A 12,750-nucleotide genomic window follows, 5' to 3' on the forward strand; every position below is an offset into this window, starting at 1 on the left:
CTCCTGAACCTCACTTTATAAGCTCTAATTTTCTCCCCTCTCATACCTGCCTTGAGCCAAGGGGAGGGGATTGAAAACAACCAACTAGAGAGACACCCACCCCTTCCCACTGGCAGTCAGCAACACCGAGCTACCACCTATATCCTATAGTTAATGTTGCCCAAGAGGACACAACTGTATAAAACAATTTTAAAGGAAATTGATTCATGTACTGCAGCACAGTTGTGTACTATAAAACTCATGCAAATTTAAATTAATGTTTGTTAGTGTTATTGGTCTTTTAAATATGTTCACATACATGACAAAAGTCTGTCTTTGCTGTCTTGAGTATAAATTAAGCAGTGTATAATTCTAATTAGAGATTTAATGTCCACGGCAAAGGAAATGTCTGCTTTTCATGTTACAAGGCGCAATAGGGTTAGCAACTGCATTCTGAGATATCTAAAAATGTTTCATTATGTTCTTTATCCATTTGAAACTGTATTTAAAGTAGAAAGAAATCTATAATTTTTCTCTCCCAACCTTTGCTTTATTGGCAGGATGCGAAACATAAAATGGTTGGTGTAAGTAATGTGCCCATTTTATCTGAGAAAATTGTAATTTTGTCTTTTGCTGGAAGGCATTTACTAACAAGGGAAAAAAGTTGGAATTTTATTAATACTTATTAAACTCTTGTTGTGTATAATATTTTCAGATGAAGATGAATGTAATGAAAAAAATTGTGGATACAATGCTAAGTGCAAGAACACTGCTGGAGGATATGATTGTTTCTGCAAGGAAGGTTATCAACCATCCTCAGGAAGATTGCTGTTTAAAGCAGATGATGGTACTTATTGCCAGGGTAAGTGATACACATATTATCCTTTTTTAAAGTAAGTGAATTGGTATTAAAAAAAAAACACAAAAATGCAATCCCATATACTTATTTTTTTAATTATGCTCTGAGATGCATTCGTATGACTCTAGGAAAGACATTTATCCATATAAAAACTGACTGACCTAGCTGGTGGCAGTGCAGAGCAAAACTGTCTGTGCATGCTTGTATATTGTAGCCCTCCAGTGTTTTGGAACTACATTTCCCATTATTCTTCTGGGTGGTCAGAGAATTCTGTAAAGTATTGCTCAGTATTTTGAACAGCTTTTGTGCAAATTTACTGATACCATATTGGATTATTACACAGTTGCAGTCTCTTTCCAAAAAAGACTCTGATGGCCACAGTTGAAATTGGGGGTCATTTACTACTTGCATCACAGGTTTTCAAAGTGCAAAACTTTGGAAATTTGCAAATCTGGCCTGCTATTTGCACTTGTACACTGCTTTGCACATAGATTAATTGCTGTGGGTCTCTGTGCTCCTAAACAGAGTATTTGGAAGTGCTGTATTCATGAGTTACAGACCCCTAACAGCCCCCTTAGTTGAATATCATTAGTTGGGGGCCCTAAACTTAGCATCTACCACAGGGCAATATTCTAAAGCCAGAATTTAACAAGAGATCGCTACTATACTGTGCCGCCAACATGAGAGACTTGAGGGACCTGATATTGCCAAATCCAAGTGCCTGGCCAAAACAGAGTATTTGGAAGTGCTGTATTCATGAGTCACAGACCCCTAACAGCCCCCTTAGTTGAATATCATTAGTTGGGGGCCCTAAACTTAGCATCTACCACAGGGCAATATTCTAAAGCCAGAATTTAACAAGAGATCGCTACTATACTGTGCCGCCAACATGAGAGACTTGAGGGACCTGATATTGCCAAATCCAAGTGCCTGGCCAAAACAGAGTATTTGGAAGTGCTGTATTCATGAGTCACAGACCCCTAACAGCCCCCTTAGTTGAATATCATTAGTTGGGGGCCCTAAACTTAGCATCTACCACAGGGCAATATTCTAAAGCCAGAATTTAACAAGAGATCGCTACTATACTGTGCCGCCAACATGAGAGACTTGAGGGACCTGATATTGCCAAATCCAAGTGCCTGGCCAAACCAAACGCATATAATTTTCATCAAATATACAAGGTAATTGCCAATATTTTCTACAGTTGTTTTTAACCCTTACTTACCATAGTTTGCATAATCAGATTAGGGTTTGTATTAGGTTCAGGATTCATGAAAGATTCAGGATTTTCCAAAGTGGATTTAGTGCATCCCTAAAAATAATGTCCTCTAGGCAACAAATTAAATAATATAGATGTTCTACATCTAATGAAACTAGTGGAAGATTTTAAGAAACCTAATTCGTAGTTTTAAATGTTCATTTTGTACTATATTCCCAGATCAGTCCAAGAATCACATACACAATATTACAGTATCTTAGTAAGGAAAAAGCTCAATTTACTATAACAATGATATACTTTTTAGTGCATTCGGTTTAGGATCAGTTCCTGAGGTGGGGGGACAGAACAAATGCCCTGCCCCATATCCCCATAGCTCTTGTGATTTTGTGGGTATATAGAGCCTTTATCTAATGCAAAATCATAATTACATATTTAATGAGTTAATATACAGGTATGGGATCCGTTATTCAGAAACCCTTTATCCAGAAATCTCTGAATTACGGAAAGGCTCTCCCCCATAGACTCCATTTTATCCAAATAATTAAAATTTTTACAAATTATTTCCTTTTTCTCTGTAATAATAAAACAGTACCGTGTGCTTGATCGAAACTAAGAAATAATTAATCCTTATAGGTTGCAAAACCAGTTTATTGGGTTTATTTAATGTTTATATGATTTTCTAGTAGAATTAAGGTATGAATACTATGGAAAGATCTGTTACCCGGAAAACCTCAGGTCCCAAGCATTCTGGATAACAGGTCCAATACCTGTAATAAAAAAGTCAACCAATCATGCCAAACAGCTAACTGGTAAATGCTACTTACTAATCCATTATTACATAATACATAAAACTGCCAGCATGTTAATAGATCAAAATACAAACAAATAGTTGTGTGGGAGTTTTTTTAATTGAATGAGATATTGTAGAAATTACTGTGAGTGGATATATTGAATGTATTCGACTGCATGTCCAGTTTGTACTGTACTGTAGTGCTAATTGAACCAAATAATCGCAGTTCAACACAGTGGCTTATATTAATGTCAAACATTTGTGTATAAGATTTTTCACATGAAGCAGACCATAATTAAATATCTTGTAGATATAAAGCATATGGTACACCACCCATAAAGGTATGCCAGGTGTATCAATTGTTCATGGTTTCAATGTAAGTTTGCAAGCATATCACCTTTATTTTAAGTATCAAATCAACAATATTGTTTTACAGTCAACTGGAGGCTTAGATTTCTAAGTCCAGTGTTTTTTGCCATTTAGCAAGGTAATGTCATAATGTACAAAAATAAAAAGACACATGACCACATAGAGGTATGTGCTTCCAAGCATGTTAGTCCAAATATTAGAATCCAAGTGCTAATTCGGACTTAAAGGCATCAGTTTTAAATCAAACCAGTGCAGTTGCTTATAGTAGCTGATTAGCAAATACCTTTCAATAGTGATCGGTGAATAAATTTGCCAGGCACAAATTCATGGTGAATTACCACATTTCGCTGAGAGTGAATGAATTCACGAAACTGATAAAAAAATCCACCGGCGAAAAATCCGCCTTGTAAGAAAAAAAAAATTGACGCGCATCAATATTTTTTTGACAAGGCGGATAAAATTTGTCGCTCGTCAAAATTATTCAGACACCCATTCAGCATTTGAAGAAAAAAGTCGCGTGTATAAAAGTTGTCTTCAATGCGTTTCGAGAAATTCATCACTACCTTTGAACAGTTTACTGCAAATTATAAAAATGAAATCAACATTGTGATCGGTTGCTGTAAGTAACTCCACTGGAACAATTTATCACTTTTGTTTGTAAATCAGTCCCATTGTTTGTAGTTAATGTGCAAGTTCATCATAGCATTTACTTTACATTTAGATATAGACATTGATATTTTAAGTAAAATGCAAATGGTTTTCTTTTTCTATTTTGCAAGCATTACAGTATTTTAAAATATTTTTTGCAGAAAACTACAAGCTCAAATGCCATTTGGATGACACCTGCATATCTTCTAGTATTAATAAAACCATTAGCCAAGTAAGTATATTTTTAGTGGTTAAACCTACCAATACAGAAATGAACAAATCTATTAGACAAACCTGGGTTCATCCATTTATTTCATAAAATAGTAAGCATATTAAATCTGTTTATATTATTTTATTTTACCTTTGGTCAGATTATGCCCAAAGTGGAATCCCAGAAAGGTCCACATGGAAAATTTAAGATTTCCAGTAACCGCAGCAGTCAAAACTATGACTCTGCAAGGGTACAATTTTAGAGTTATTGTTACCTTTTATTCCACATCTTTCTATTCAGGCCCTCTCCTATTTATATTTCAGTTTTACGTTCAAATTATTGTGTGGTTGTAGGGTAAATTAGACCCTAGCAACCAGGCAGCTGCTAAAACTCCAAACTAGAATGCTAAAAAGCTAATAATTCAAAAACCACAAAAAGTCACAAAGAAAAACATTTTGTACAAATAAGAATAAAAAATTGCATTTCGAAATGTAATATTCTCACAGTTATTGCATTGTGATTTTTAATTGTACGCTTTGAAAGGAATTGTTCAGTGTAAAAATACGCCAGCGACGGCTTTGCTACCTTTGCCACACTTTGCCAGGCGCAACTTCGCACAGACAATGCTAATTCACTAAGTTGCGAAGTTTCGTCACCGGCGACGAGCGTTTGCGAAATTGCGCTAGTGTTAGATAATTTGCATACGGCGGGAAGTTAAATTTCAATGGACGTATATGTTGCAGCAAATACATTACACTACACAAGCCTAGGGAACCTTACTAAAAGAAAATAGAGTTGTTATATTGCCCTACACATGAGCCCACAGTATAGTTTATGTGCCATATGTAAGGAAATGTAGGGGGGAAAATGTACAATCTTTTTCAGCCTATCACCCTGTAAAAAGGAAAAGACGCCAGCATTTTTTGGGACTTAGAAAAAATTTCAACTTTTTTTGGACCTAGTTCTATCTACTCTATTGCACGTCTGGTCTGAGGTGGCGAAGGCGTCTGGCGATAGAGGTAACGTTCAGTAAAAACAAAAACTTAGTGAATTTGCGTAGTAACGCTTTTTCGCCAGAGCAAATATATGCCTGGCATTAGAGTGCGAAGTTGCGCCAGAGTCTATCTCTCTTTCGCCAGCGTTAGCCACTTCGCGCTTTAGTAATTTTCCCCTTGGTTTCCAAGATTACATTTTTGGTTAACAATATTAGAAACATTTTTTATTTTGCACAGCATATCTATTTACCCAGGTTTTTTTTACACTGAACTGCTCCTTTAAGAAGTTTTTTTTCAGTAAGAGGTTTTATTACATATACTGCACACTAGTATAAACTATAACATTTGCAATCTTTCTATCAATGTTGGAAATAGTCTTGAAACAGTTTGTGGGTTCGCAAAAGCTATATTAAATTCACACAAAGGATAATTTGATCAGGCAACGACATACATTTTCACATTGCAACTTTTATTACATTCCCCAAGTCTTAGAATATCTTAATTTATATAATGCTATAAATTAATTTAACGGTGAACCAAAGACTCTTCAACAGTAGAAACGTTTTTATTTATTTTTAATGCAAATGGAAATATGACGTGTATAATTAATATAAGTATGAGTTTCTATTCCAATACATACATTAGAATTATTATATTTCTCTAATTTAGGTAAACACAATTAAGGAACCTATTGCTATTCTAAAAGAAATTCAGAGAAATACTGCAAGAGAGCTTCTTCCCATTGATGTGATTTCATATGTTGAAGTGCTGGCTGCATCCTCGCCTTTACTAAGTACTGTAAATAACAGTGTACTGAACAAGGAGAATACAACCATCATAGTAAGTCATCATGGCTGCAAATGGGTTGTTTATGTGAAATAAAAATATAACATTATTTTTTTATCTTTTGCAGACATTTGTTAAAACAGTGAACAATTTTGTTGAAAAGGATAAAATTAAAGTTTGGAATAATCTCAAAGATGATATTAGAATAAAAAGCATAACAAAACTTATGCATACAACAGAGCAGGCAGCCCTGGACATGTCACAGAACTTTAAAAGGACAACACAGCTCAGTATCAATGCAAGTGATATGGGTAAGACAACTAGAGCTGATTGAAATATCTGATGTTTTTTTTCTGTCTTATAAAAAATTAAAAAAATGTAAATGAATTCATTTAAAGAGTGGCCTGCAAGATGGCACCATGGGAACAGAAATGTCCTAAATATGTATACATTTATTTTGATGAGTGCTGTTCCTATGTTTTGCTTTTATGTTTGGCTATGTGAATGTGGTCAATCTGCCCCAGCTAAATTGAGCCTATGAGCATTACCCACCTGTATTACTTTTCTTTGTACTATAATGTAATTTAATGAACAAAAAAAGTTTGAACACATGCATTAGACAAAACTGTGGACAAATGTGGACTCAGTCATCAAAAATGAATGATGATGATGATAATGATGCTAGAATAAATGTAAGTTCAGTGTTGCTGGAGGCATACTTAAAATGTTTAAAATGCTGTGGTGGCTCTTTTGGAATGCACATTATGTTTGGTTGTACTAATGATCTTGAAATGTCTTAAAAGAGTAAAATATCTCTGAGAAATGTCTCAACCCACTTCTAAAATGACCTGCTCTCGCCAACCTTGAAGATGTGTGATTGCATTGTACCAGTTCCTAAAAAGGTCATTCTGAAGATACTTTTGATATAGAAAAAGAACAAGGGTTAATAGGGTTTTATACGCAAAACACATGAATTAAAATGCTTATTTAAATTAACTGCGCCTATTTATAATAACAGTTTGAATTCTATTTTCAGTGCTGCATGTAATGTATTATTTCTGTGTTGATGTTCACAGCTCTCAGACTGTTTACCTTTGACTCTAACCACATGAAACATACCCACCCACATGTATTTATTGAAGGTGACAGCATAAAGATTTCTCCAAAGAAAAAGGAATCATCTCTCTCAAATGGTAAATAACAGTGTTTCCTGTTTATTTTCATCATTAAAGGTCACCGCAAAATGCTGGAGTTTTTCAAAAGGAAAACACATTTTCACGATGTAAAATGTATTGTCCAATGACATGATCTATTGTTAAAAAGTGAACTTTGATTTTGACTTTTTTTTATAAACAAATTTTTTGTGATAAATATAGTGAGTTAATTATTAAAGGTTGAGTTTATGTTTTTTTCTACCTCAAATGTTTGCTTATTTCTGAAAAAATCGGAATGTAAATAACTCGAATGAATGCAATCGGGGGAAACTTGAATACCTCAAATTTATCAGTGGTGCACACCAGTATAAAACACCCGAAAATCCTGAAGGCAAAAGGCATCTTCATATGGTTAAAAGGACCTCCGCCATTGACTTTTACATGAATTCAACATAATTTATCTGGAGTATTTTCAGATTCGGGCTTTTAGCCAATTCGAGGCATAATAAATCTTGCAAAATGTTAATAATGTTAAAAATATTTTTTCCCTGAAAAATGTTAGTTTTTTTAGTTTTTTAGTGAGACTACCCTCGAAAAACACAAATTTATTGAGAAAGCACAACTCAACCTTTAATAAATAATCTACTTAATGTTTGGAGTATATTTTAAGGCAATGTGACAATTGTTTAAGTCATTATACGTGAATTAAAACACAGTTTACAACCGTCATTAAAGACTGCATGCAGACAAGAAATTGATTTTGAACACAAATTACTTGTGTTTGAAACAAAGCATTTTAGCTAGCAACCCTGTGCACAAATATACATGTTATTATATAAACAGTCCAAAATGCCAACATGAATTGTAACATTAATGAAAGCACTTTATAAGTATACTTCAGGGGCAGTATCTCCCTTGTTCAACATGAGTTCAATGAATGGGGTTTATGTTAAACTTTCTCCCTATTGTTTAAATTAAGAAATGTAATTTACTTTGATAGGTTCTTTTATGATGCAGCAAGTGGTGCTAATTGCACTTTTTAGATTCAAATAGTTTTTTTCCCATAATGCATTGTTCTTCCAAGAATTTTATCATCATTGTGGACATTTGTCAAGTTGCATGCAATGCAACTGTGCATGATTCAATACATGCTACTTTAATTAAGCAAGTTAATTACCTTGTCCCATTCCATAAAATTATTTACAAGTTGTAGACAATATTTGCATAGTGGTGATGCCATCATTTTCTGCATGACCCACACCTAATCAGGCATAGCCACACCATTATAACAAACCCTGGTAACAAAATCACAATCTTGCCCCGTTACAACCTGCTCTTTGCTTGTTGGCATCCTTGGAGCCCCCTCTTTTCAAGAACAATTGTTAACACTCATTTGAACAACTTTGGTTGCAATATTGGCAGTTCTGAGATTCCTCCAATTAAGCATATGTTGCCCTCCACTGTCCGATCATCGTGGTATTGTAATGAGCTCTGGAGGGACTGCCCAAGGATTCGTTTTCATAAAAAGTCTTCTGCATGGTTCGCACCCTTCCATGATGGCACTGCCATCTGTCCATTGATGGAGCAGCATGCCAATATTCAGCAAAGTGTTCTGACACCCTTAACAGTCACCCTGCCCTGGTATGGGGAATGTTGTATGTAAGGCTTTTGTTGGTGAAGCCTTCTGCATACTTAGATCACACAGCAGGCAGAGATGTACAATAAAGTACATTTAGAGAGAGCTGATAAAGTAATGTTTTGCATATTTACTTTCATTTTTGCGTAGAGTTCAAAAACATAACTTTCTTTCTAATTTATACTTCTATCAATGGATCCATATGTGGAAACTGATACACTAAAACTTGAATCCTCTCTCTGGAGCTGTTTCAATGTTCTGAAACCTTGACTGCAGGGATTTTACATCATTAACATTATAACAATTGTTGTATGCTAATTCTTATTACTTTTCTCATTTCCTCTCCCAGGAACAGTAATTATTATATTTTTGCGGTATGAGAACATAGGTGTTTTACTTGGGTTGAATGACAATGCTGGTATTAAGGAACATGATTCTGTGGATCAAAGGGCATTGGTAAATTCCCCTGTTATAGCTGCAGCTATCAACTCAAATCCCCCAACACTGTATCAACTTGAGAAGATAACATTCATTCTTAAACATAGAGAGGTATGTGTATTTGTGATATGTATTTTTCTTTTTAGAAGCATTTCCTGAAAATGAATGTTGTGATGTAGACAGTAAAATGTATGTTACCATAAACACATGTTTTATCTAGGCTATTATGTTGGCATAATTACTCTGAACAAATGAAAATAGCTGATTAAGTTTAAAGGACAACTACTTTCAGCAAGGTAAGCTGTTTTGCAAGGTGATTCTAAAAAGTGAATTAATTATCTTTACTTTCCTATGCTTAATGATAGTGTGATTCTTTAAGTATACATTTTTAAATTTCCATCTTGTGCAATCTGCCATTTAAATGTTTGCATCAGAAGGTAGATGAAATTGGGTCAGCCAGCTTATAAGTGCCACTTAGGAAAGACACAACTAAATAAGGTGAAATAGAAAGTAGTCACTTATTTCTTACTGTATATTTATTTTCAGTATCTCCTTGGGATAACATTTCTCAGTGCAATTACCTGCAGTTAGAACTATATCTCTATTAAATGGCAAACGGCTAAATTATGATCGAAGTGTACTACTGTCAGGTCTCTGTGCCACCTATATTACAGGCATTCAGTTTTAGAGCCAAATACCTTTTTAATGGAGATTTCTGCATGACTGATGTCCTATGAATCCCACCTATAACCATCTATGCCTAATTGAAAGTTTGCATTGTAAACATTGTTTAATGGTAACCTACTGTAGGACAGTCTTTCAATTCTCCTTTTTAATCCAAATTACATTTTGTGTTACCATGTCAAAGTTTCACACCACATTGTGTTACCATATTAAGGTCCCACACCACTAAGGGCAACAAAGGCTATCTGTATACATCTTCTTGACAAGGGGACTCCTCAATTGACCCTTTGATTTGTGCCATCCCAATGAACACCATTGTTAAATACTGAAATAATGAAACACCAGAAGGCATGTATGTGGTAAATGGCAACAGCATTTATTCACATTTAAATTCAAATAAATAGGACCTTGCCGGCCTAACCCAAGGCAATATCCAAAGCCAGAATTCCATAAGAGATAGGTATTATGCTCTGTTGTTCCTCACTAAAGACTTTACTTTCCCTTCTATAGTTACCATTTGAGAATAACACTATCTATGTCATTATATACACCAATGAGTATGAAGCTGCCTCTAACTATAACTTTTGTGCAATACCCCAAAGTTTTGGGAGTTTTCGGGTGAAAATTCCAAAAAATTTTGAAAATTGGATGAAAAAAATCGTGAAGCAAATTTTCAGGAAAATGTAGTAATAAATAAGTGTAAAAAACCGAGCAGATTTGATCGGAGTTTATAGCAGAAAATATTGAGATAAGTTCTAACTTTGATAAATAATCCACTTGTGATAAGTGCAACTTTTTGTGTGTCCGCTATGCGATTTTTTGCACTAAACACTTACTGCATTTACCAATATATCTTTCCATTACCTATGTTTTCGCTACCTAACAGCCCACTGAAAGTAGCGGGAACAATTACAAGCCATTCTTAGTCAAAATCCATCCTTAGTGTGTAATCCCTTTGTCTATATGATGTTTGTGAGATGTCTTACTACTAAACACTCATACCGGCCCTGATTTCAAAGGGATGGAAGATGAATCTTTCAAAAGGTGTAATTATGTACAGTAGCTGTTTTACACAAAAGCTTTTTCTACTAGAATGCAATTGTAGACAATAGATACCAAAAGAGCAATGTTAAGGGGCAGATTAATCAAGGGTCGAATTGAATATAGGAATTTCAAATTAGAGTTTTCATGTTTTTTTATGGCCAAAACTGTCAAATTCGACTAGGGAATTGTTAAAATTAGATTTCAGTTTTTTTTTTAACAATTCAAATTTGACTTTCGAGATTTATCATACACTGGCTCTTTAAGTACTCATATTCAACAATTCGCCACCTAAAACCTTGCAAATTGCTGTTTTAGTCAATGAGAGATGTCCTGGGATCAGTTTTGAGTTGTTTGCAGCCTTCCTGACATTTGAGTTTTTTTCAGAGAAAAAAATTGAATCAAGTTTTTAAAAATCAAATCAAATTCGAGTTTAGGAAATTAGAATTTTGTAATAAATTTCAATTGGTCAAATTTCCAGTTCATGGGAGTTTTTTTTTTTTTTAAACGAACTATATTTGAAACATTTTTTATTTTGCACAGCCTAGCTATCTACCCAGTTTTTAGTTTTATACTGGACAATTCCTTTAAGTAACAACAACTACAAGGTGTTTGGATGGATCTTCTATATCCACTCCACCAGGTACCCCAGAATTGGCCAAAGGGAAATTTTCTCCTGTATATGATTTTCATGCGGAGAACTGAACAGGCTGATAAGGTTCTTCTCCAGTTTTTTTGGCCTGATGGGCTTCTTCCAACATTTTTTGTTTGACTATACTTTTGCAGTCGTTAAACCTTTTTCTTATGATTCCATTCCAGCAGGCTGATTTTTGTGAATAGGATGTACAGACCTTATCAGTTCCAAACAGATCATCACATCTTTCAATGATAGCTTTGATTAGTGCAAAATTTTCTTCAGAGCTAAACTTATGGCTTTGTTCCCCATTGTCTTCATCCACTGGATTGACATTTGTGAGGTCTGAATGGATGTCGTCTTCTGAACTTGGTGGACTGACTTGGCTTGAAGAACTCCTGGTTCTTCTACCAGAACTATGTGAGCCAAGTCTGGAGGTGGTACGTGACCTAATTTCGCTTAGTTCTTTAGCCACATTACCATGTGGGGTTGTCTCATAAGGGCCACCATGGACTGTGTAAGGGTCCATTAAACATTCTAAAGAAAATTTTTCATCTAAGGGGGGAAAAAATATGTTTAGGCCTTTCAAAAACACTTAAAGACACAGGGGAAAATTTACTAAAGGGCGAAGTGGCTAACGCTGGCGAAAATTCGCCAGCGTGTCGTCATTTCGGCACTTTGCCAATTTACTAACGGTTGCTGGCATAATTTTTGCCAACTTCGCAATCTATCGCCAGGTGAATTTTCGCTCTGGTGAAAGAGTGTTACTACGCAAATTCACTAAATTTTTGATGTTACTGACCGTTACCTCTATCACCACCTCAGACCAGGCGAAGTGCAATAGAGTATATAGGAATTCCTCAAAAAAAAAGTTGAACATTTTTTTAAGTCCCAAAAACACTGGCGTTTCTTCCTTTTTACAGGGTGATAGGCTGAAAAAGACCAAAAATGTTTAGGGTACATTTGATAACATATGGCACTTAAACAAAACTGTGGGCACATGTGTAGGGCAATATAACATCTATATAATTTTATTAAGGTTCCCTGGCCTTGTGTAGTGTAATGTATTTGCTGCAGCATATACGGCCATTGTACTTTAACTGCACGCCATATGCAAATTAGCCAATGCTAGCGTAACTTCAAACTGCTGATCGTATTTTCGGTAGCGCAACTCCGCCAGCGTTTGGTACCCTGTGCGCAACTTTGGATCTTTGTGAATTAACGTTGTCCAGACGAATTTACGCCTGACGAAGTGTTGCGATGTGCGCGAAGCCAGCACTGGCGAGTTTTCTCCTGTTAGTGAATTT

The 12,750-nt window shown here is 35.1% G+C and overlaps 1 protein-coding gene across 1 annotated transcript in view; it reads left to right on the plus strand.

Moving 5' to 3' along the window:
- Window positions 1-12,750, plus strand: part of adgrl4.L (adhesion G protein-coupled receptor L4 L homeolog) — a 99,242-nt gene that overhangs the window by 56,821 nt on the left and 29,671 nt on the right. The window contains 6 exon segments of the mRNA NM_001090191.1: window positions 695-841; window positions 4,026-4,096; window positions 5,740-5,910; window positions 5,984-6,167; window positions 6,933-7,049; window positions 8,996-9,195. Of these exon segments, the coding sequence (NP_001083660.1) occupies window positions 695-841; window positions 4,026-4,096; window positions 5,740-5,910; window positions 5,984-6,167; window positions 6,933-7,049; window positions 8,996-9,195 (890 nt within the window).

Source organism: Xenopus laevis, chromosome 4L (assembly GCF_017654675.1).
Source record: "Xenopus laevis strain J_2021 chromosome 4L, Xenopus_laevis_v10.1, whole genome shotgun sequence".
Lineage (NCBI taxonomy): Eukaryota > Metazoa > Chordata > Amphibia > Anura > Pipidae > Xenopus > Xenopus laevis.